The sequence below is a fragment of the Scatophagus argus genome, chromosome 9 (genome assembly GCF_020382885.2).
Source record: "Scatophagus argus isolate fScaArg1 chromosome 9, fScaArg1.pri, whole genome shotgun sequence".
NCBI classification, from domain to species: Eukaryota; Metazoa; Chordata; class Actinopteri; family Scatophagidae; genus Scatophagus; species Scatophagus argus.
Window position 1 is genome coordinate 9,705,895 of NC_058501.1, and position 27,066 is coordinate 9,732,960.

At 40.7% G+C, this 27,066-nt stretch overlaps 1 protein-coding gene across 6 annotated transcripts in view; it reads right to left on the reverse strand.

The window, feature by feature from the left end:
• Positions 1-27,066, reverse strand: part of triob (trio Rho guanine nucleotide exchange factor b) — a 99,127-nt gene that overhangs the window by 51,402 nt on the left and 20,659 nt on the right. For 2 of the 6 annotated variants that reach the window (XM_046398768.1, XM_046398765.1), the window contains exons 3-8: positions 10,475-10,549; positions 9,505-9,619; positions 7,380-7,572; positions 6,106-6,210; positions 5,381-5,851; positions 4,253-4,375 (exon numbers count right to left, since the gene is read on the reverse strand). In XM_046398768.1, the coding sequence (XP_046254724.1) occupies positions 4,253-4,375; positions 5,381-5,851; positions 6,106-6,210; positions 7,380-7,572; positions 9,505-9,619; positions 10,475-10,549 (1,082 nt within the window). The other 4 variants (XM_046398766.1, XM_046398767.1, XM_046398769.1 and 1 more) reach the window with 4 other exon arrangements.

Sequence of the window (27,066 nt, forward strand, 5' to 3'; positions counted from 1 at the left end):
GCATATCTCATGTGTTAATAATGGAAAGAAACCCATTTGCCTCTTAATCTTTCAGTCTTTTTTTAACACATGGGCTCCAAGCTGTTTTGTGTAGATAGGCACGGATCAGCAAACGCTAATTAACAACTGTGTTAACAGCCTGTTATTATTCTATTCAATTACTGCTCCTGGAGCCTATTATGGCTCTTAGTTTGCTTGCTTAAATCACAACAGGGAGGAAAGATGAACCAAACACAAGCTACAGCCTTCAAACAGAGGAAGGGTTTCGGATAGAACGATTCTCGCAACATAAATTGTGAGCTTTCTGCAAAGTTGCAGACACTAACGGTGTCTTTTCTGAAATAATGGTTTAGAAAAAGGTTTTGAACAGCTTTACTTTCCCTTGTAGGAGTTTTTGCATGCAAACCAAGCAGAGACGTCCCCCACTGTCCAAAATCCAGGAAAATCTTGACACTGGGACATCAAAAGTACTAGATTAAGTTGGATGTTGACTCGAGGATAGCAGAGACAGTGGTCGGCTTAGAGGTAAGGCTCACATGAGAAATCAAGGGAGTCCAACAGCTCTTGAATACACAGCAGTAGGTAAGATGTGATCCAAGCAAGAACAGCGGTGCACAGTAGAGCTACAGTAATCCTATTACACATTTTACAAAGACACAATACATGAGAGGAAAATGATCTCTAAACTACTATAAATATCATGTGACATCATACCACAAAAATTATGGTGATTCTTTAGGAAAGGACACATGAAGAAAAAGGCTCAAGCAGAACACACATCCAGTTACAACCAATAAGCCCGAAGGCCTTCGAGCCATCTGTAGGACATTATGAATTAGATTAAATAACAGAGGCTGTAGAACTCGAGCACGCTGGGTGGTAAAGTCTTAATCCAAAACTGATGGGCTGAAGGGGGGAGGGGCGGCACAGAGATAGGGAGAAGGTATTCCTAATTCAAACCTGGTGAGGGCAAGAAAGAGTGACAGAGAGAAAAAGCAAAACATAACAAAAGAGACAGAAGAAAAAAAGGAGGACAACACTGTTGACCCAGAAATCAATCAATTCACAGAACGTGAAAACAAATAAGGCCGCAGCCAGATTTGCTTTTGAACTACAGAACAAGATGAACAACCCTCCAAAGCAGCAGCATTTAACATGCTTCCATTGTAAAAGGCCATAAGAGAAATGCAGGCAGTAACCAGATCACTCTGTAGTTGTGACCTGGTGCACAGTGTTTACTTTGAGTCCTGGAGGTCCAAATATATATAACACAGGACCAGCAATAAAATGAAAGTTGGTGTCCATAATAAGCACAATGCTTGTCACAAAAAAATCTCATAATAGAGACTGTTGCTACATGTTCGAATAACTCTGAAGTGACACTTCACATGTCAGTAAAGGAGCAATATATTGATTTATAAGTGTCTGAAATCACTATTTACTGCTCCTTGCAGGGTATGCTACTGAGTGTTGTGTAGGTAGTAGTAAATGAGCATTTGCTAGCAATTAACAAGGGACTAAGTTCAGACATGGTCCCAAACATTCAGGAAATTGGTCAGAGTTAGTAGACAGCTAGTTAGCTTGGCCACAAATTGTCCAAATTTCAGACTCCTGACTTTGTGGGTCAAAACAAGTTGCTTGCTGTAGTTATCACCAAATGAATGCAGCTCATGTATTAGTGTCCTTTTGTGCAGGAAGAGTTACTTTGACAGTGCAGATTAGCTGAGCTGACAAAACTGCTGAGAATACACACTTTGATGAACACCGAGAGAACACCTACTTGCATATACTCATTAATAAGCCACATCTGTAGATAAGAAAAACAATTTATCAGTCAAAAAAAACCTGGATTAAAACCTAAGTGGAATACTATGTCCGCACTGAAAAGGAACTTCAAGTTTTGAAAGATTCACATTCAACTTTCCCAGTCTATTCTTTCCAATTCTTCTCCATCAAAACAATGTGATCTATTTGTGTCTCCTACTGAAAACACCATGTTTCATGGTGGCTTTTATTGACTTTATATATGTAATGGTATACAGAGCGTAGTGTTCTATAAATCATTATAACAACATCTGCCTTGTGCTTCAAATTCAAATTTATTTATCTGTGCTGGCATCTTCGCCAGGAGCCTAAACTGCATCTTTATTTTAACTGATTTGGTGTCTTCTTAATATGTTATTTATGGTTGCATATATTAGATGTGATAAGGTGAAGTTGGTAAGAGGGAGTCTCATTACATACCTCTCACTAAATAAGTCTTTCCTGCCCAGTCATTAGTCAACAGCAGGGCATTTGCATATATAACACACAGTCACATCCAGAGACATAGTTCAACAGTGGAAGGGACTATAGCAGCAGGAGGACGATGGATACTGACAAACGGACAGAATAGAAGAAAGAAGAGTTGAGAAAAGATAAAATGGCAACTAGGAGACCACTGCAAACAAACCCAAACCCAAACAGTGCACAAGCCCAAATCAACTCTTTGCCACACAGACACATCACCGTTAGATGCCCTACAGTGAATGCAAACAGGGCACCAGCAATGAAGCAACCACTGGAATAGAAATCTTCGTTCCCAAATTGCATTGGTTATGTGCTTCCTATAGGGGGCATGACAGTAACATAACTAACATCTACTGTATTGTACCTGACGCATTATCACTTACATAACCACAAACAATCAGAATTATCTTTTGGATTAAATCTCAATTTAACATTGATGATGCTCATTTGAATTTTGATGCCTATAATACTGATCACTGGTACAATACTGTAAAAGCTATGTTGATGCAGCAAAAAATCTTTTAAAACCAGTCATGATAATGCTTACACATCAGTGAAAACTGGCAAACATGTTGACACATGATTGTGTTGTCTCACCTGGTTTTTGCTCTCACAAAGACAGTGTCGCTACATGAACGCATACAAACACACAGCGACAGTATGTATTTCCATTTGGCCATGTAGGCAACAGGAAGGGGAAACACCGCTTCCTGTGGAATAATGGGTGGAGCAGGCGTTGGTCACTCTGAGTGTACTCAACTGTGTGTGTGTGTGTTTGTGTGTGTGTGTGCATATGCATGTGTGTGTGGGTGTGTGCGTCTGTGTGTGGGTGTGTGCGTCTGTGTGTGCGTGTGTATGTGTATATGTGTGCATCTTTCTGTGCGCGTGTGAGGTTGTGTGTATGTGTGTGTGCATGTGTGTGTGTGTGTGTGTGCATGCATGTGTGGTCCATGTCTCTTTTCTACTACTGTTGTCTCGGGGGTTTTTGGTTCATCTCAACCCAGAGTGTTGACACAACTGGCTTTGGGCGGCTGCCCTTGGGCCATCATGTTGACAACATTCATTGCACATAGTTCCTACCACCAGTGATTTGTGACACTGTGAGTGGGGGGATTTAGACTATGGGCCCCGCTCTCCCATGGCTACACTTTTGACCCACTAACAACAGTTACTGCATGACAGTAAAGAAAAAAAAAAAGTGCACCATTTAACACATTTTCCTTTGTGAGGGTTGGGTTGTTTATGTCTAAATAAGAAGTAATAGGCTGACCATGTTTACTTACATTATCCTTTTTTAGTTTTAATTTTGAGGCTAATTTCAGTCCAAAGCAAATTTGCTTTGCTGACAGTCGAACCTGCATTTCCTGACTGCTTTCCTGAATTGTGATAAACAATAAAAGCAACAACATAAGGGGGACAATTAGGACAGTGCATGGCTGGTGTTGGCAGCAATACAAAAACAAAATAATGGTCAGAGATTGATATGTATATGAGTGAGCAAGATCATTTGAGGGGTAAGAGAAACTAGATGAGCAGAGCAGAGCACTAAGCTACACTTATTAGTCAGTGAGGTACAGGAGGGCAGGGAGGGACATGGAGCAGAGTAGCAGTGGGTAGCACACAGCGGCCCCTGGGAGGGGCAGGGAGGCAATATGGGTCAATTATGGGAACAACACTGTGAGGAGTTGAGGAAGAGTGAAAAACAGCTGAATAATATGAGAGAGAAAGTGACAGGACAGAAAATATCAGTCTACTGCGAGTCACAGCCCCCAGGGAGAGGACAGTTTGGGACAAAGGCTGTGGTAAAGAAGAGGTCCATGTTTGTGTACGCGGCGGTCGTACAGGGGTGGGAGGCCTGCACTTGTTACTCTGAATGACAGTAACGACGACAGTTCATGACTGACTGGACAGTGTGTTTCTGTTCATGTGCATGTACACGACAGAGACAAAGACAGCATCTCACCATGCAGTTCATAGCAAAGTGGTTGTGCTGGGTCTGCAGCTCGACGGCATGCTGGTGATTCCCTCCGATCTCTGTATAACTGGTGAGAAAAAGGCCCTTGTTGTGCATGATCCAGTCGAACATCTACAGATGGGAGACGGGGGAGAAAAGGGAGTTAGCTTAGCAGAATGCATCACAAATGAAAAGGGTCTTTCCACCTCGTGTTTACTCACAACGACAGCTGGAAGAATAAGAGAGGGCCTGTTGTTTGCTGTTTGTAATTAACCAAAACCTTTCATCACTCATCACTGCACTGACTTCTCGAGGCAAGTCCTCCTCAAGCTCCTCTATGATAAGTAGGAACAAAAGAACAAGCTCTTTGTGTGTGAGCGCTTTACCACTTACTGTGTGCAGTGTGTTCTTCCTATGTTCCTCTCTCTACATGTTTGGGGGATGAAAAAGTGTGTTTAATTACAGCTCTGACATTTTCCATAGTAGGCCTCTCCATTTGCCTCCAGCTCATATACCCACACTTCCCAGCTCCAGACACGCAACATCACACTCTTCCGAAAACATATGACATGCAGACATACACTTACACATTAATTTACCCTCTCTTTTCACGCAGTCAAACACACAGCTCAGATAATATTTAGCCAAGATACAACAAAATAGTGCCTGAATACACAAAAAAACATTTAAGACTCGCCCTTACATGATAACCTTTCAGAATAAAAACACAAGATGTCATATTATTAGAATATTGTACACACAGAAGAAGGTAGACAGTTGTTCCAGGCCACCAGGGCACCTCATCTGTTCAGGTTTTATCACTATACATACACAGCCTCACTAATCTGGCCTACATGGGGATCAAAGTTGAACTGAGGACTTAAACGTCTGGATTAATGTAATGTTTTCAAATACTCAGCTAAGACTGGCATGCATGCTCATGAATCAGATTAGCTCCTGTGTGACCTGAAATATCTGCAAGCGTTAAAAAATAAACCACAATCTGACACATATTAGCATAAAAGTACCAAGAGGCAAGAATATGAGGAGCCAATTAACCTTATCCTCTGCATGGTTTCAATCATCATGTGAATAGCATGGAGAACTGAATGAAATGGAATAGAATAGCACTCTGACCTTCTCTGCATCCTGTTCAAACAGACGCAGCTGGAAACACTGGTCCAGCTTCAGCTTCCTCATGTGCCACAGCTGCTGCAGATTTTGGCGAGTCCCATGCAGCTTATCCAACAAACCAGTCACTTTAACTACTAGGTTGTGTGCGTCTGCATGTGTATGAAAACCCTGATGATGGTCGTTGGAATCTCCACTAGCTCCACCAGAGCGGTTACCGTACCCGCTTTCACTAGTACTTCCACTTCCTGCCGTCTGCGACTGTAACCTTTGTAACAGCCTTCGTCCCTGAGCATCCAGCTCCTCCACAGATGCCTTAGTGGCCCTTTTCTTAAGCGCTGCATGTTCTTCCATGAGCCTCCGGGCCCCCTCCAGGTCCCGTGGGAGATCACGTTGGGATAAGGTGTCCTGGAGCTCCTCGAGACGTGACAGTGCCCTGGCTGCATCACTAGCAAAAGTCTCAAATGACAGTCGCACCTGAAATCAAAGTTGAGAGTGATCTGCTTTTTAAAAAATGTACAAAAATGCATGAAGAATTAAATGAATTAACTGAATTAAGCAGAAAACAAGACATTCTGTATTAGAGTCAGTCCTGCAGAGAAGGACAAATCTGTTATCTTAATAAAGTGCAAAAAGCCTAAAGCTGGTGACTTTTTCCATGACTTTTAAGAGCAAAATACCACAGGAAGACCAAAAAGAACAAACAAACAAAACAGAGAAAGTATCCAAACCTCAATCCAGTCATCATGGTTGTACTCTAAGCTGCCCTCAAAGTCAGCTGTCAGCTGGGATGGGTCCACAATCTTGGATAAACCCTCTAAGGAGACCATCACCGTCTGGTGCGGGAGAGTATATGTGGGGCAATGAAATCCCAAGTGACAACAAAGAGATAAACGAGGTGAAAGAAGGGTGAGCGCAGGAAAAGAAAAGAAGTGAAAAAAGATTGAGAATGGACGAAGCGCATAGCACAACAATCTAATTATATTCACAGTCCCCATCACCTTCATAATCCAAACTAACCAAATTCTAACTTGTCAAAATATTTGCCACTGTTAAACCTGGATTATGAAAAGAATGTGCAGAGTCGTTGGCCCCACACGTCTACTGTTCAGATGGGTGTGGTGACCAAAAGAAAGAAATAAAAAAAACATTCCAGATATTTTAAACAGTATTCATGTTTTCATTAATGAGATGGAAATATGCTGATATAAACTCTGAGGAAGTATGGCCAGAGCAAGGGAAACACAATGCAAACACAAAATAAATGATCAGATTTGGAGGTTTAGTGTCTGTGGTATAGATGCTGCAGGTTTAGCATATTTTAAACTGCAAGCTAACTGAGGTGCATTTGAGGAGTAGTTGTAGGTGGAGGTGTGAACCTACGCTCTAAAAACATCTTTGTGTACTGCTGAGTGATGCAGTTATGAAAACTCAATAGCACTGAATAGCATGAGGAAGATCACACAATTCGATCACTTCCTTCCTTCTAGAACTTTGTAGCCACAGACTCAAACCAGTGACCACCTGTTCATCGTATATTCTATATACATTTAAGATATGTTTGACATCATTAAAAAAAAAAAAACAATCAACAACAAGTGGCTTGTCCAAACCCAACTCAATACTGTTGGGATAAAGTGTTTCACCATGTCCTATATATCCTGTTTCCATAGTAACTGGGTCAGGACTAAATATATCAGCACCACATGCCCACACGGGACAGAACAGTGCTGCTGTCACAGAGCAGCAGTCCAATTAGATCTGATAAATTAAGACCGATGGCTATGCTCAACTAGCAAGTCCTCCACCAGCTTAGAACAGATTGTTAACTTTAACACATATTGATCTATCTCTATATTTATCTCTTGTAGAAAACAAACAATCCTAAAAATGTAGTCCCAAAAGACCAATGGTTCATGTATAACATCCACAACAATAAAAACCCAAGCTGAACTAGTTAAACAGACTAGTTATGAATATTAGAAGTGGTTCAAGTGTCACTCACCTCAAATTCAAACTTGGAGCTGCCAAAGTTGGTCCTCTGCTTCTGCCAGAAGTTGTCTGGTTTGATGATGAGGGCGACGTGGATACAAGAAGGGAAAGACTCCTGAAGGATCTTCAGCAGAGGCTTGATGCTGTCCCACTTAGAACCACGCATGTCCACAATGACTGTGAAGCCATGTCTGACCACCTCCTCGCTGCAGAAAACATGAATAAAGAGGTCAGATCGTATGATGAAAAGATAATCAGTGCATGAGGAGAGTCGTATTACTTTGAATTGATTTTATTATGTGAACATAAAACCATTACAGCAGTTTAGGAGAATAAAAAAGACACAACAAACGGACAGACTCTATCAGATATGACCGGTTTGAGACTGAACAAACCTGAAAGAGCCGAGAGAAACAATGTGAAACTGCTGAATCAATTTTTGTCACTGCCCATGTAACAGACACACAGACACTATAAAGTCAAAAAAGATATTTAAAAAAAAGACTCTAAATGTTGTAAAGAGTCTGTTGTAGCAGCAAAGATGCCAAAAATATTTTAAGTCAAAAGATCCCAAGCAAATCTCCACCGCATCTGGGGAGGGGAAAAAAACAGTTAAAACATTCAAGCGTTGAAATTTCCATTGCCGCTTACCAGAAGTCCTGTTGCTGGATAAGTCCATAAAAGGTTGTTTCTCGGTGTGAAAGGCTTTAATCTGAATGTGTCTAGCTAGGAGACAGAAACAGACGCAGGCCCTCCTGCTCTAACTCACTCTGACCTCACTCTCTGAAAACTGATCACCGGCCAAATGGGTAGTGAAAAACAGAGTGGAGAGGAGGGAGAGGGGCGAGAGAGAGAGAGAGAGAGAGAGAGAGAGAGAGAGCGAGAGAGAGCGCAAAAACAAAACAGGGGGAAAGACAGAACTGATTAAATATTTAGACGGGAAAATAAGAAATCAAGCTGAGGAGAGGAAGCTGAGTGCCACCTGGCGCTTTATCTGCAATCCAAACTGAACAGCAACCAGTGTAACTTAAAAGCACAAAAGCTGAGAGAATGAACAGCAAAACATTCGGTCCCTGCATCCCTTCGGTTTATCATTGAGACTGACCCCTTCTTTTAATTTTTATTCACCTCAAAAGAGTTGGGAAAAGATTTTGTTCCAGGGTTCATCATCTGATAATAATAATGATAGTTTGCTTTTGCACTTCCATGCAGCCTCAAAAACTGTCAACCCTATGCAAACATTTGTATCAAACTGACGACTGCTGACTGAAATACACACAGATGTTGAGCACTTTTGATCTTGTTTCAGGCATCTCAGAATGCCCCATAAGAAACCCTTAAGAAACCCGGAGCCAATTTTTGCAGGAACGGATCTGGACCACCTCTCACCTCAAGATAAAACTCTGCTGTGAAAAAGACTGTCAGCAATAAGGCACTAGAAAGCACAGCGAAGGAACAGCAGAACAGAGGGGTGCAAGCTTCCCTCCGAGCTAATCACAACTGACTCCAAACAGAACAGCCTGGAGCTTAGTGTTAGGAAAGGTGCTTCCAGACTTAAACCATTGCCTGCACAAAAATAAAGAGTGAGTGCAACTCTGCAAGGACATCCTGTGGCTACATGCTTCCTGCAGCAGTTTTTAGACTCTATACAATACAACAAGGAAACAGGAAAGAAGTTTACAGAAAAATTCATATGACATTCTGTTTAATTAGAACCGAACCGATCTTAGTAGACAATATCAACAGCAAAGTGAGAGAGGGGAGAGTTATTAAATAGTGGCGACCACAAATGAGCAGCAGCTTTTTCTAGAGAGTGAAGAGGAAATGAGATGGGGGAAGGACGAAGGGGGGTTGGTTCTTTACAGAGAATCCAAAACAAAACCATCCTAGCTCGCTGCAGCCTCAGGTTGTGCTTCAGCATTTTAAATCCAAACAAGGTGGGAGAGTCTGACAGAAAGAGTGTCATGAGATGTGTGTGAGTTTGAGCGCATAAGAAGCCAAGAAAAACCTGTTTCAAATTAACCCAGGATCAAGAAGGGTGCATATAGGGGCTTGTACGTATGTTCATATGTTGAAAAAGTATGAATCCTCCTCTGAAACCCTGTGTACGTGCGTGTGTTTGTGAGTAGGTTTCCTACCTGGGAATAGTAGCCAGGTAGGATATGAGCCTGCGGAGGTCTTCGGGTCGTATTCTGTCATGGTTGCTCCGTGCTGGAAAGGTGAGAACTGGACCACCTCGTCTGTCTCTGCCACCTTTGGGTAGAAATAAGTCATTAATTTTTGACAAATTTGGGGCATCCTACAACTAATTCGGTATAGTATGTGCCCCAAGTACAATGGCTGAGACCTTGTCAGACTTGATTCCAACCCACAGCCCTTCTTTTCATGACGTCACCTTTAACTCTCCCTCAAAAACTGTTCTCAAAAGACCTACCAAGTTCACATAGGACTATTTAACCCACAGAATACTGCTGTAAAAATATGTAAAGTCAGTGCAATGGTTGTCTGAAATGACAGCGGACAATCTGCGTGAGCACCATCTGTGAATATTTCTGCAGTCGGTCATGACTTTCCTGAATCAAATTGAAGAGTCAGGGCTCAAATTAGTCGATGACAAGACCAGTAATAGCATTTCAGTAGAGGGCTGCTGAAATAAACAACACTAATTAGTACTAAACAGTGAAAAACTTCAGTTAACATTTAGGGGCTAAAAGCCAGGTAAGGACCATGATAAGTCAGAAACAGGTTTTCTAACTGTGCTTTTAATTCATTTTTTTCATTATTATTATTGTAAGTTCTTGAGTATGACTTTGGAACTAAAGTGGAATTAAAAATTGTATTTATGCAGAAATAAAAATGTTCTTTTTGACTGGCTGACAGTATACAGCATATTATACAAGACTGGCATCAGCACGCAAACACAAGAATACGTGAATGACTCAAAACCCATCCGACGCAAGGGCTTTGCAGCAATGTGATGATACAACAGCTCTTTCAAACAAGTAAAGGTGAGAGTTTGAAATTTTAACAAGCTTTTCTAAGATCAAGGCCAATATCATCAAATATACAATTTCACTGATATATATATACTGTAAATGTATATCTGACCTGAGAGAAAAGCAACCTTCTCCTTGAGGATAGGAAGCACATCAATGGCCTTCATATCCTCATTGCGATGGAACCCTGAAACACAGAAAAACAAGGATGTCAGCAGGCAAAATCCTGAAAAAGACAGATATTCCAGTCCAATCTTAGCATGCGTTAAGTTAGTCAGTGTTTGCTGCTCGTCAGTGTTTGTTTAAATCCAGATGCCCTCATTTAAGCATAAACACTTTCATTAACAAACTATATAAAAGCCAACACTGATACATGGACATGGACATACACCTTGGATATTAATCTGTTCAACTGCATTTCATAAAAAAGTCACTTACATTATGTAGTGAATTCACTTAGTGTGTTGACATCAATGGACAAAAGTGAGGAGAAAATATTAGCCATTTTTTTAAGTCAGGTGTAATTATGAGAAGTCGAGCAATGGTATTGTTATTAGTTTGCAAGCAATTAGACTGTCTGCACATTTGAGTAATAACTTTGCCGTTTTAATTATCCATCTTGTCATAGCTTCACAACAGCTCCTGAATTGCATTTGATTTATTTTGATAGTGATAATTTGTTAAGTTGCAGCTGTAACCGATCCTGGAACACTTTCCACCATGGTCTCGGCACGCTTTGTTATTGCATGTTGCAGCGTGTTCTTCAAATGTCAACTCTTTTGCCTCGCCTCCTCAACAGATGGCACGCTGGTTAATACCAGGAAGCAAGATGGAGCAGTTCAGCAAGACACACACTCACACCAGCTGACTTTTATCTCTGCCATGTCAGAGCAGTCAGTCATGAAGACAGTGGCTTGAGATGATCCACTGAACAGAATAATGTAAGATATGTGACATAGTCAAATATTATACAATATTTTCTTCAGTTCCACAGTGGCATGCAATGATAACTGTTCAAGTGCTTCATTCAAAACGAGCACACTTGGTTAATGTTACGAATTCTCTGTCACTGCCACAATGAACAACTTAAAACACTGCAAAGCCTAATAAGCTACAGCTATGGTGCCGCAGTCAATAAACAACATACACCAGGCATGGTATTGACAGCTTTAACTGCTAAATAGATTAGTGCATAAAAGTGAGAAGGTGGTGGTGGTGGGGGGGCACCTCTTTACAGATGCTGTTACCTGGTGATGTCATCGCACAGACCTCATTCTAGCTGCAAGAGTTGTCTGTTTCACATCTCCACACGCATGTAAAATACACAGGAAATGCATTTTAAGTTTTTAAGTTGAGAAATAAAAGCAAATAATAAATCATAAGTTACAGGTTTGACCTTATTGATAACTATATACTGGTTTATGGTGGTGATGGTGTTGGGGGGGAGGTGTGTGTGTCTTGGTTTTACGGACAGCTGCTGACAGGCTGCCACAGTCCCTGTGTCAAGCCACGGTAAGCAAGAGACAAAGTAAACAAACTTTTGCTGGAGCCTACATGGGTAGAGTGGTAATTTTGAAAAGCAAGGACCTCACCAACAACTAACTGGACCAAAGTGACATTTGAAGATAAATTTACATCCTGTGTAACGTGCTACAGCCGAGCAGTTAATTACTGACATTAGCCTTGGTGGTTCGTTCAAAATGCAAGAAAAGACGTGTTTATGATCGCGACTTAGATAATAAGGAGACATAAGCAGGAAGGTTAACGTGGGTTGTTGTCCAAATTTTGTTTAGTTTAAGTTGTTTTTCAAATTTGCATTTTCTGGAGAATCGAAAATAAATGTAAGCTATGTGACACAGGGGTTTTCTACTCACAGTTTTGTGTAAACAAACATTGGGATTGGATCTATAGAGAACAAGTCAATGATACGTCAAACAGAGGAAGAGCGTTCTGAGCAAGCGCACTAGGCTTATTCGATTTAAATCAAATGAAACAAAACCATAGAAAACCACTAAGTTGTAAACGTGTAATCAGACCCAGCAGTGCTAACAAAGAACTTACACTGGCGCTGACAGCCATACACAAACCCGTAGTCTGCTGTTGCTGTTACGCATTGGTTTGTTGTGACGAGACAAAGCGCCAAAACACAGAAGAAAATGTTTGCTTTGCAAAATAGCCATGCATTTGTGGACAAAACCTCAGTGTGACCAAATTCCCTTTCTATGACAGTACAATGACATTATTGTGTCGTAAATTTGTCATAAACATAAACAAAATTAAATTTTATTTAACTACATCAGTACTAACATCAGTATATGATAAATATTTTCGAGCTCTGTTTTAGTAAACAAAGCTTCAGGGGTCAGAAATGTAGATAAACACTGTAGATGACTTAACAACTTTCATAAACATTCTGTTTTGACACTTATAGTATCAACATTTAATCACTCTGACTATGAATGGAAATGAGCTAATTAGATAGTGGTGAGACTGCTGAGTGCTGAATCACACACTCTTGCACAGACACGCACAAACCCAATGTCCTCGAGAAAAAGTCAGTCGTGAATCTAAATTCATTTGAAACTAAAGTGAGGCCATAATCTGAAGCAGCATCTAGTCATCACTCAAAGTTGAGTATTTCCTCTCACAATTTGAATATGTTTTCAGCCCACGGCTTGATAAAAGCAGGGAGCAAAACTGTAAAACAAAGACATTTTTCGGCGTGAGTATCATTAAATCAGTGACTGCTCGTCCAGGTTGCAAATGAATAATAACCCGAGGCTATAGAGGGGAAAAGAGAGGTGGCAGAATGCAAAGTAAAGACATAGAGAGCAACAAAAAGTCTCATAAATGGATGGGTGGATAGATGAAAAGATGAATGGATCAAAGGCAGACTGAAATGGAGAGAGACAGAGACAAAGTGTGTGGTATGAAATGACAGGAAAGGAGAAGCACAGGCTGAGAATGATTCATGCGAGAGAGCGAAGAGAATATGGGGACAGACAAAAACTGCAGTGTTCAGAGAGACAGATAATAATATAGACAGAGGAGGCTGCAGAAAGAGACAGCTAAATAACTCCTACAGGTTTTAATGGCTACTGTAATATCGATTTCATCCATAGTGTGATGGAGTAAGGAGCGGCAGTCAGGCCTGGATGACAGCACATTAGCTCACAGTGGGAGGTGGCCGGACTGGACACAACCTGACTCACAGATGATGTCACAACCAGCTGAGACAAGATGGGACTGAAGTGGCAATAATGGTGTTATTCTCTTTCCACGGCTGGCAATGTCAGCGTGTCATGGAGAGAGAGAAAGAGAGAGAGATAGAGAGAGAAAGAGAGAGAGAGCAGTTGAGTCGAGATGCTGATGCCACCCCCCAAAGACTGAGCACTGCAACAATTGGAGATGTTGAATACCAGGACACGCTTTTCACAATGCGTTTAAAAGCATGTGAATGTGCATACCGAACATTCAGGACACAAGCACAGAAATAAGAAATAACTACCTTCTTGCATTTTGTGTTAGCACATGTGCGTGTGTGTTTCCTGTGAAGCGTGCCAAGACACATTCCTCACTGAGGTGGTTTATGTAAAACACTGGCCCTGGCACACAGCCAGCACTGACCCTTCTTCTATTGTACTGAAACTTAGTCATTCTGTAAGTCGCTTTGGATAAAAGCGCCTGCTAAATGAAGTTTAATGTAGTGTAATGCTCATGTCCTGATGCAAAACTGCTAATACTGCAGCCCGTCACCTTTTTGAACGCCACATCAGGCCAAGTCTGGCAGAGTGCGGGACGTACATGCTCTTTGGGTTTTTGTGGAAGGCTGCAGTAAGCTAGAAACAGATGTGGCTGCCATTCAAGTTGCATACCAACCCAAATCAGGTTGGAAAAATACCACATGAAGTGTCTCATGATCATGAAAAAAATGGAGAGCAGCACAATATAAACAGCTGCAGGTGAAGAGTAAGTTGCTTCTGCGGTGACATTACTACTTGTGATACCAGCACAGTAAAATAAGCCCAGTGCCACAAGTGCACATGCAACCACACATACTTTCCTAATTTTCGTCATGTTTATATGCAGCAATAACCCATACAATATCCCACAGAAATAAAGTATTACCCATAACACTATGATTCATGAAATCCCATCATTGCCTCTCGCTGCACACACGAACACACCAGAATGCACATGCACAAATGACAATCTCCTCTCTTCACTTCACACAACCCCTCATTTACAAGTCTGCCGAGCATGAAATAAAGCTTTTCAATCACAGACTGCTTGTTCATAACACACTCATAATGAGAGCAATCCATTTTACTGGCAGCCTGCACTCACTGCCCCGTAAAATGAGGCGAAATGCATGGTGTTCATCCTAGAAATAAGGTTTTCACAGCAACTCGTTTCACTATATACATACATACATATATATATATATATATATATATATATATAGATAGATAGATAGATAGATAGATAGATAGATAGATAGATAGATCTATAAGATGTATGTATGGATGGATGGATATATGTAAAGGAGCACACATGGCCTTGCATATCTGCATAGTAACAGGAAATGCAAGATAATGACTGCAGGATGAGGAGATCAGCAGCACACATGACAGATAATGGATCGTTTAGCAATGCAGGAGTGTTGTATGCTAGTCTGCTTTTCAACTCACACACACACACATGCACACAGAGGCAGAAATACACACTACCATGAGCATACAATATGCACTTATGCTCACTTTCTCTCTACTTAGTTAATAATGGAGACGTGTGCATCCATTCATCAAAGGGACAATGACAGTATGTTTTGTGCTTAGGTTGGCTTGACAACACAAAATGCATGATATACAGTAATGCTCTCACTTGTCGGCTACTCCTTAAAATGTAAGATTCTGCCTATTTGTCATATTGATAATTTGCATTGTCACTACATATTCAGGCAGGTGCTAATGTGTAGTTGAATGATTTGTCTCTTGTATTGCAACTTCCATTTAATAACTATACAGTAACAGTTCAGTGGCCAAAACAGAAGAAGGTTGTAAGAAAAAGCCTGTGAAGGTATTTTTCTCCTCGTGTCTTGCTAAGAGGGGAGGCAAAAAAACAAAAAAACAAAAAAACAAAAAAGCAAACAAACAAAAAAACAAACAAAAAAACATGAGAGCCATAGAGACACTTTTTTCTCCCACAACTGTGCAAAAATTGTCACTATTGGCACCATGGCATTTATAACTCAGTCATATATATTTAATGTACTGTCAAATTATAGTTATAGTTGGCACAATGTTTTACTAACGTCCACTTAGTTATGGCAGCAAGTTGTTTAATTGTGCGCTTTAATGCCGCTAAATGGTCAGCCAACCCTTTTGGTCTAGCTGCGATATTCTAGTGAACACATAACCACAGACTACAGAGGTGAAGACACAAAATTGTAGCTTACATTTAACTCGTAGGGTAACTGAGCCTGCACATGGGACTGAATGGTTTCATATTGGGTTTTAAAATAATTTCTCAGTTTATGCTTTTGCAAAGCTTGATCAATGTGAGAATACTTCGCATGCAGCTCATGAGCAGTGAGAACACTGCAATTTCACTCCTGCTGCATGAATTTAAAAAGCACACAGACAAGAGAGGAGGAGGCAGCGATACAGATTCCCTCTGCTCAAGCCTCCTTCTTGTCTCTCCACTCGGATTCTGCCCTAAATCCTTAAATTCACATGGCTGTGTAGCAGAGGCAGTACAACAGCCCAACACACGGAGAGTGTGCCAATCCTTTTGCCCTCTTAACTCGCTGGTGACACTCACATGTCAATCTGAATACTGTACTACAGAACGGATTGTGTTCGTGCCTCGCAAAAATTCTTCACACCACAGGCTCAAAGCATCGTACACCTTTTAGGGTTAGATAACTGGGTTACAGACATGCTTCTAGAGGGCTTTAATGAGATAAAATCAGGAATGATCTAAGTCTAGTTCAGATGGAAAAGGTTTCTAAACCCCTGACCAAAATTGTCACATGTGTAAATATAAACACAACCAATTTCTTTAGCTAAAAGAATCATAACCCCAACTCATAACCCCAAAATGAACACAACTGCATGTTTGTGTCATCTTTCCACAGCACATTGGAACAGACGGCCTCAGAGCACTGTGCCAATCCCTTTGCTTCCAATCCTTTAGACCACAGGCTAGACTGTGCATAGTGCATCTGCACAGCCTGGCACACCGCATGATGCCAATCCTCTGGCTCATAACCTCATAACCTCAAACTTAGAGCAATTACAAGCTAGGCTGTATTTGTGTAGCAGTACAAACCAAGGCCACTGCATTATAGTGCACCAATACTACAGCACAGTTCCTTTAGTTGTTATGTTGACTGCTGCAGCACAAAACTGATAACACGGATCCCTGCTGCAGTAACTGGGGAAAGATCTCAAGGTTCAGCACAGTGGTCACTATGAAATGCATTTTATACCAATGAAACAAACAGATCTTCATTAGTTATCTGTAAGCTGTTTTAAGGTCTCCTCTATGTGAAGATTTGCAGCATACGTGTAGGATCTCAGATGGCTCTTTCACACTCCAGCTCTGGGTCAGAGTCTAGTGTGCAAATGTTACTGAGTCTGGATAAAAAGAGACAAGTGGGAGACAGCCTGGTTTGGCTCTGTTTGGCCTGACTTGGACTGGCTCAAAATGTGGGGAGCTTTTGGGAACAGAGCTAAAACAGAGGAAATGTGGAGTGGATTGGTTTACTCATTACTCTGCTAGACTTATAGGGTGTGTGCGTTTGTCTTACTGTATAAGGGTGTGTGTGTGTGTGTGTGTGTGTGTGTATGCATGCCTAATCCCATGATGTGTCTTTGCAGTAACTTTGAATTTTTAATTGCGTATATGCCAGCTTGTGTGTGTGTGTGTGTGTTTAGACATGTGTATTCTGGCCTGTGTTTCACGGTACAGCAGCATGACTGGCACCCTTTGCAGAGCTCTAAGAATAGTGCTCCCTTGGAGAGAGGGATGTGCCACTTTTTTAGCTTTTCGGGCAAAATTTAAACATATCTCAGGCAGAAAGCAGGGCACATGCCACCATAGAACCTTGAGGGACTTTGACACAACACAAAATCAATATCTCACACCTAGTAAAGTAACAACAGTGTCTTTCAGGAAACTTTTGGCTCTGAATGTTGACCACAAATGGCATACAGTCTGCAACCAGCATTCACAGTAATTTCAGCAAGCTCTTCTGTTTTATTGTAATATCAAAGTTATGTCAGTTTTGGGGGACTTGAGAAAAGTCTAACTGATTCTCTTACAATTACCCAAATCACCATCGAGTTTGAAACAAGCCAGTAGCAGTTTGAGTTGCACTTACTTTCAAACATAAAAAATACTATGTGACCAACAACACTCAGACTAAACTTGCTAAACTACTGACTTTCACACTTTAATGTTGATTCCTATGCCATTTCACCCAGGGGAGGTTAAAGAACAATTCAGCTTTCAGATCTTGAACCACAGTTTGTTTTTATCTGCTTACACAGAGTAGATACTCTCATCATTTCTCATCTGACACATGAAAACACCGCGCTGTGTACTATCTCTGCTGAAACCCCTGGCATATATGGATATCAGGCTGCAATTGCCCCTACATGTCACTATGGGCACTGAATGTTGAGTCTGGTCTATAGGATGGGCTGTTACAAGCAGGTTGTGCGTCAGGTCCCCTGTGTGACAACTCTGACTAGAGTAACAGCAAGCACATGCTGCCCTGGTGCAACAGGGGATAAGATAAACATCCTAGAGCTCTCTCTCTCTCTTATTCTGCCTCTCACCCCACCTCTATCTTTTTTTCTGCAACTCCTTTTCATTTTTTTTATTTTCCTATGTTTTACTCTCTCTCTCTCTCTTTCTCTCTCTCTCTCTCTCTCACACACACAATCTTTCTATCACTCCCTCAGATACAAAGCCACTTCCAGCAGCCGACACTCTGCTCCAGTTCTGTGACCTTCAGCCCGAGCTGGCAGGGGGCCTGGAGACTGTGGTGAGCTCAGCTTTCACTGGGTTTCTCATATTGTTGTTACAGCGTGGCTTACAGTAAAAATAACACTTTGCTCCTACCACAACCCCTCGACCTGGATATCACCCCTAAGCACAGCAAATAAGAATGAATAAGTCATAACAAATGGGAAGGATAGGGGAAAAAAAACTAATCTCATGATACAGCTCTGGCACTGTGCTTAAATGTTCAATCTGTAACTGCAGTGTGGTGCCTTCAGACGACACAAAGCTGTCCCACCACTGAAGAACTCTTTTATGTTTCTTCCAGAAATTTGTTTAAACCAGCAGAATACATGGAGTCGCTATACCAGCTTCAAATGCTTTTAGATTATATATTAAAGCCGTGATAAGGGACAGGGCAAAGAATTAATTCATAGATATTTTTTGCTTAGTCTATGAAATATACATGTCTCAACCGCACAAAATATACAACTAACAAAGACAGAAAACATAAAAGCAGCAAATTGTCACATTTGAGAAGCCACAACTAGAGAATGCTTGGTATTTTTGCATTATTCAAATTATTAACCAATGTTCATTCATTTTCTGTCTATCAACCAGAAGCTAAACAGACCAGTCACTCCAGTATTTAGATTTTTAATGTTTCAGCACATGCAAATGGCACAATTGTTACTTTTCACCACAATGTGATGGGTATAAATAATTCACAATTGAGCATTACACAACAAAACCTTAGTGTAAAGTAAACAAATGAAAAACGGACGACTCTTAATTTAGTACAGTGTGTGAGCAGCTAAGGGGCAACGCTTAGATAAACAATGGTCAGCAGTCTTATGCAAGGCAGTGAGTGTGCATACGAAGGCTATTTCACTGAGCCGAGACCAGTAAAGGACACAATCAAAGCAGTTTCAATACTGTATAATGAACTACTGTGCACACATTTGCACCCTCTCAATACTGCAGTGGTACACATAACACGGCTGAAATTACACTTTAGTGCTGGATTGTGTGTGTAGTAATAACAGTAACATAAGTATACTTTGAAAGATGAAATGCACACAGAAAAACATAGACAACCTGGAGAGAGTCCGCGGCTCAATGCACGTTGTACAAATAAGAAAATGCATGTGTCTGTTTGTGTGTGTAGTTGTTTCATTTGTAATCTGTTTAAGGTTGTAATAACCCTTGACAGAATATAAGTACTGGATGTGTTCTTAGTATGGTGCTACAGCTGTTTCCCTATTCCTTTCACACCTCAGTGAGCCTGGATAACAACCTCTCCACTGTGTAGAATTTACAAATCTCCTCTTTTTCCTTTTTTTCTCTTTGATTCTCCCCGTCCTCTGTTGACTCTACTGACTTATAACATACTTAGTGTTCTTCTCAGCCTCACTATTGGCAACCTTATGAGTCACTTGCCAGTAATTTAATGTCTTCGTTTTGGAGGGGACTTTTGTGTCCACATAGTTTTGCATGTGACACAGCTATATTTGAAAAGGATGACAAAGTATGAGTCAATGCTACACCGACAGTCACTTTTAACTGGTACAAACCCTTTTGGGCAGTGTTGTCAACAGAGGACTTAAACAGCAGGCTTTTGATTGGAAGCACTTGCCTTGTCATTATTAACTCCATTCTATGTCTATCCAGAATTTAGGGAGAGAGGTACTGTCAAAACAATTGCTCCTGGGGTGCATAAATCCTGTGATTGCAAGTTTTAAAAAGTTTTAAAAGCCTGTGACCATGTCTGATGGGTTGTCTACTCGATGACACGTTTTCATTTCCCACACAGTGACTATCGGGACTCTATAAAAGCATTGTGCATTGATACTTTAACTTTTACAAAGCAGCGGTCTGACAGAGAACTTTTTATTGATCTTACTATGAAAGCAGAATGGTCTTGCATAAGGACAAAAGCTTCACCTGACCCAAGTGAAAAGACTGATCAATTGATTGCACAGTCATCTTTGCAAGTAATAATGTGGAGCCATAACGACAGGTTTTGTCTGAATTCTTATTTTAAATTAAACTATGGTAGCACTTGTCTTGTCTTGTTGTGATCTCATTCTGCAGTGCTCTTCTCAGGACAAATAGCACTATTCCTCCTAATCACTTCACAGTAGTCATCTACTCAGACATGTGAATTCATTACCACTGTGGGTATCAAGTTTTGATTGAGCAAGAGGGAATGAAAATGTTTTATTGAGAATGATCACCGTACCATCTTCTACCTAAACGAGCAGAGCATTTATGGGAGTTAAGAGCCAAATTTGATGTTATGGACAGTACTAACTGTCTAACAATATACTCTCTATCCTGTGCCTGAGGTGTAGGCCAGCTGTCCTGGTTGGTCTGTTTCAGCACCTCACACAGATCTACCTTGGCTGGCAGGCTGTAGCTGTGCAGGCTTATGAACTATTAAAGCATGGTGTTGTGTTTAGCAATAGTGTAGCCTCAACATTCAGAAAACATAAGCTGTACAGAGTGTCCCAAGTGACTTTTCTGTCATTCTATTTATATCCAACTGTAACTATAACAGTTTTGTGACTTTGCAGCACAGCACAGTCTGAGCACTCCATATACAAAACTGAAAACAGGACACCTTAAGCATAAGTGGTTGCAGTAGTAGTGTATAAAAAGAGAATAATGTGCATACATACAGTGGAATTTGCGTGTCCTTCACTAGAAACATTGTTCTAATTATTTCAAACACAAGACACACACACATTGATATAAATCAGCAGTATGTGCCAGCTTTTACAATTTGCAATTTTTTAGCCCAACATGAAATAACTCACAAATATACACCAGGTTCACATAGTCACTGTCTGAATTAAATGTCTCCAAAATGCAAGTTTAGGTGTCAAAGTTATTCAGGCAAACTATCACAAGAGAGCAGAAGTCACGGCTTAGTTCAGCAACATGACTAAAAAAAACTTAACAAGATTTTATGCAACTCCATCCCTGAGATTTTATCCTCTGGGGTTGCTATAATGCAGCTGCATTGCACCAGACGTTTTAAAAATAGGACTTGTAACACAATGAATGTGTTCTCCATACTACTTTATGTCCAGGAAACAATATGGGCACATGTAGAGGGTTAGGTGTAAGGTGTCTATTAGTCATCCAGTCATTCACTCCCATTTATATTTTCAGAGTATATTTATATACTGTCTATATACTACTGTTATTGAATTTGGTACCAAATTTGCTGGTCCAAGATTGATTTCTAGTAAACTGCCACATAAACCACAAAAGAATATAGCAAAGGTTACATAATTTTCCTTAAAATGTGCAAGAATCTATCACTTATCCGCCACTAATCCATCACACTCTCTCTTAAACAGAGAGACATAATTTTTGTACATGCATAACAAATGTTCAAATGCTTAATGTGTAAATAACACTCATACAGTAACTTACTATAATGCCAAAACTGCAGCTGAGTTTAGAAATCTGCAGACTGTGATTTGGCCAGTATTATAAGGGAAGCGACTCCCTCCTCTCTCCCTAAACTCTACAGTCAACTAATTTGCATTATAAAGACTGTTTTTAATCACTGTCACATGTCTCATTTGAAACAAAATAAAGAACAAGGAGATGAAGTCACCACTGTATTTTTATTTATAACATTAGTGTCTATTCTTTAAGGATCTATTTGTCAATAGCGTCGGGTGCGGGTATTGATTCACTGATTTAAAAAGAAAACAAAACAAAGAAAGCAGCAGCACATTAATAATATTGAAAATATGAGCACAGACAAGTGGAATGAGGTTCTGGATCATTAATAAAGAATTAACTATACAGATTTATTATCATTATTATTATTATTTTTAAATATCCAGTACTAAAGCTTTTAACTGCAGACATATATTCTTAGGAATGTATACTCCTAGAAGTTGAATAGGATTAAAAATAATGATAGAGAATACTCTACCTGAGAGTCTGATCAGGGTTTTTCCAGCTTGGGCGTACTGCCAGCTGTGGTTATCCAGCACAGCCATTGTAAACCAAAACTAGCTCTGAGCCGTCCCGAACAATCTAGGCCTGCACCAGACCCTGCACAGGTCTACAATGGTTATCACCCTACCAGATCAAGCTTTCTAACCATACCATTGCTGTATGGCGAGGAGGCAACTGAACAACAGCTGTGCTATGTACCAGCCAACGCCCTGCTACCCACCGAGTTGCAGAAAGCCAGAGGGACTGCCAGCTCCTTTTTGCCTTCACCAACTGGCTTTTTCCCCCCATTTCCCCCTCATGTCACTAACCCCTCCCCAAAACAAGATTTAGTATCAAGTACTGCTTTGCATTTAACAGTTTCTCCCGTGTTTGTCTGGCTAGCTACACACAGGGGAAAAAAAAGTTAAGCCAGCCAAACAGTTGTCACTGGTGGATTTGCGGGTGAAATAGGCTTTAATAATGATTGGTTGTAATCTTCGCTCTGACTAATACTTGGACTTTGTTGGTGACTATGAGCTTTTGCACTGGGGCACTTAAGCACCCTTGCTGTAAATAATGTTCTTCTTATCAATTTTATTTATCAAGAGCACAGCGAGTATTTTATCTACATTATGTGAAAAGAAAAAAAGAAAAAAACTATTAGTTCCCAAGTACACATCTTGTTTTCTTTAAATATGTAATCTAGTGTCAGAGTGTTTTTAGAGTTAGAGTCTACATGCAAAACTATGCATTTATTGAAGCGGACACACTACTAATCAGCTCATTCATCTTTAATCATGTGTTTAGTGCTGATATTTGACCCTTTACACCACTGTGAGTTCGGTAATCCTCAGAAACACTAATAAATCTTCATCTGTGTGTAAATTCATTGAGATCAAATTATTTAAGTGTTTCATAGCATGGATAAATTTGATCCCTATTCTCACGCATTTCCAATTTCGTACCACAGTTGCTTGATTAGGAGCCAACATCTTTTGGGCTGAGGAAATGAAACAAAGAGCTTATTCACTGTTTACTCCTAGAGAGAAATTAAGCTTCTTTGTTGTCTCTCAAAGGAAAAGTCCAGGGGTGGGGGGGATTACTATTATTTTTCCAAATTGTGAGGAAAGCTCAGATAAGCTCTAAAAATGGGTTTACAAGGCATGGAGCTCAAAACGCAAGGCCACAATAAGTCATGATCCAGCAACTGCATACTGTGATTAACAAGCATCAGCAGTCAAGCTGCAACAAACTCATTATCTTAATATAAAACAGCTGACTTTATGGACAGGCTACTATATGCGCAGGCAGAAAAATCCAATCAAAAACTGTCTAAAAAATATTCCCATTCACATTTTTACGTAGTGTCCCACTCAATAAGACTTTCTGGGACCACCTACCAACTTTGTTAGCCGTCTGAAACGGTTCCACAGTCAGCCGAGCCCTCCGGTCCCTGAGAAAGCCCATGTAGTGGAGACGAAAAAGCACGGCGAGACCAGCCATGTTCTGTGTCACAGATAACAATCCAAAGGGTACCGATGTGACACAGAGGGGCTTCCAAAAGCTGATCCCCTCAGTCATATACTGTAACACAATCCCCAAGAGGTGAGTGTCAAATATGTCCTCTGGATTTGTAAAGCAGATTTAATAGCACAAAGGGAGCTTACTGTGTCACACTGCCAATGGTGATGTTTTGTCTGAGTGTGTGTGTCAGACCTAACCGTCTTCTAATGCCTCTGGGAGTTCAAAGTAAGGTCTGTCGTGCTGTATGTAAATATAAGTGGGCCAGGTCACATATCTGAATGATCCTGTTGGAATAAATAACTGAGAGGGATCGTCACCTCTGAGAATGAGACATGCGTCAGCTGTAACAGGGATATACAAACAGACGAGTGAGTGTGTAGTAGGTCAGGTGCTGTGTCATAACATATAACATGTGTTATAATGACCTCTAGACATAGATAGCCTCACCATTTTCAAAGAAGAAAGGATAAGAAATCTACGTTAAAACTTAACTTTAAATGTAGTTCAGCTGAATCACAGTATGTGTGTTTCCATGTGTATGCTGGGGATTGGGCTGCCTGCCTCTCACTGTCTGTCTCTGTCATTGTTACCCCCACACACTGTATTACTGTTTGCATATTGCCCTGTTACTGTAACAGAGAGACAGAGAGAGAACAACACTGGAAAGACCACAAGTGAAGTGGTGAGTGTGAGAGGATTGGACACTATAAAAAAGCATAAAAACCCTTTTCAGTACCGAGAGTCCACATGCATCTGCCTGCACACAACTGTAAACGGTACAAACTCACTGGGCAGCCAGCTGAGTAGCATCAGCACATCAATGAAGTAGAGAGGACGCTTTGTACGGCTCAGAGAACACCATTCATCAGTTTCCTCTATCCAATCCGGCCTCCGATTGTCCGGCCGCTCAACAAAACCAAGCCAATAAACCACAGTGAACCAAATAACAGTTGACAGGCAGGGTGCAGAGAGAGGGAGAGGAGCGTGAGTGCTTCTGTGGTCCACTGTGTTACTAACTGCCTCTAATGAAAAGGACAGAGAAGGAAGGAGGAAGGAGAGAATGAGATAACACCATGTCAGCTGTCCTTCATTTATTTTAGACAGTCATGGTCCAAAGCAGATGTGGACTTCAACTGATGACATCAGATAGTAGGGGAGAAATGAGGAGCAGAAAGGGGAAAGATATGTTTCCATTCTCCTCTTTTGGATTATAAAAACAAGCCAAGGGGACAAGAGCAAGCAATAAATACAACATAAAATAAACAGTTTTTTTCAAACTCACCTTGACTTGGCAACTTATAAGGCACACAAAGCTTCTGTGTCATGTTGCCACTTGTCATCATGTGCCTCTATGCCACCACAAAGCCAAGAAAATCAATCACAATAATATAATCTTCTTTTTATTCAGAAAAAGGTAGAAACATGCAGCTCACATTTTACTCTCCCCAAATGTCCCAGATTCATTTAACACTGAAGCAACATTTGGAAGAAGCAGACAGAAAGGCAGAGACACTGCATGATAACATATAAACAGCTAATACTGGAGACAAATCTAATGCAACTTCTAAACCAACTTGCCGGACAGTTTCCACTAAAGGAGAAAATAATGCATACACACAGTATATATAATTTCTGCATGGAACAAAACATAGAGGATCGTCCCACATTTTACAGCAGAACAGAACTTTTACAGCAGGTCAACCTAACCATGACCTCAGCTGACGGCAGCACTCACAGAACAACAGCTGAGCCATGATAATAGGATTATTTACTCCTATAAACCTCAGGGACAAACCTTAAAATTAACACATGATTAACCTGACAAAGCAGTCATTAACAGAAGTGTTGTGATGAAGCTAAAATCTGCACTACACAAAACTGCTTGCATGGAACTAAAACAGCAAACGGAAGTAAAACGCATCTATGGTAACACAACAGAAAAATATAAAGGTTGCTTAAAATAATCCGGCAGTCACTTAGTGTCTGATCTTTCCCATGTCAGATGCTGTTGGTAGATAAAGCAAAGGGAAAAAAAAAATACAAAACCTGAAATAAATTCCACAAAATCATTCAAAACTGCAAAAATGGTGCTGAGCAACCTTGCCGCCTTTGTAATTTCTTTTATAAACACTATCTGTAATGAATGCCTCTAACCAAGTGTTGAATGATAAACAGGGGATCAAACTCTGTGGTTTCTGTCTAAACAAATTCAGCAAACAGATCCAAACTATTATAACTGAATCCAATTGTCTTCGGTGTTAGGTGTGTGTGTTTGTGTGTGTGTGTGTGTGTGTGTGTGTGTGTGTGTGTGTGTGTGTGCACCTCCAGGGCTTACAGTTTGCTAAGAGCAGTAGAGTTCCTGTTTACAAGCTTAGCAGTCAGAGCCTGTTCCCAGAGGAAGACACACACACACAAAGACACAAAGACACAGACCTCTGGTTGTTCTGTACATTGTCTTATGACCTGTGTGTGCATCTGCGAGTCCAGTGAGAGTTTGTATGGATTGTTGTTGCTGGTGTACATATGCATCATGTTGTGCTCGTCTGTCATCCTAGCCCTCCCATTGTCATGTTCTCCTTATCCATGTCTTCTGCTTATCTGCTCTATTCCTTTTGTTTCTTACCCCTCCTGCTTTCTGTGACATTTCTCTCCAGTCATTCCCAATCTATCTTCCCTCTCTCCAGCAATGTGCCTGCCTCCCTGTCACTCCATTCTTCTGTGAATAGATTTTCACTAGACTTGTCCTCAACAAAGACCAGACAATGTCCTGTTGAGTACACACACACATCAGACAGGGGACTATGGCTTCATAGCCAGGAGGCAGCTAGTGGATCCCATGGCTATCCACTATTATTACAGCCCTGAAAACAACTGGCTTATGTAAACAGTGAGCCACTGGACTATCAGATGGATATATCTGATTTACATGCATGGATACACACATGGGTGCACAAACACCCTGACAGTGTGGCAATTGGTGGTTACATGTTTGCTCTCTGTTCTAACCATTATGACACAAAAACCTTACTTTCTCTGGATGAGTGCCTAATAAAGAAAACACTCAACTGCATTATGTCTTGCGGTGTCAAATTAACAACATGAAGAAGTACATATGCTGTGCTTACTGGTGGGACTGTGTTTGCAACTTCCCAGTTGATTTACAACAGTGTTTCTTCATAGGGAAATATTTCACACCAATTTAGA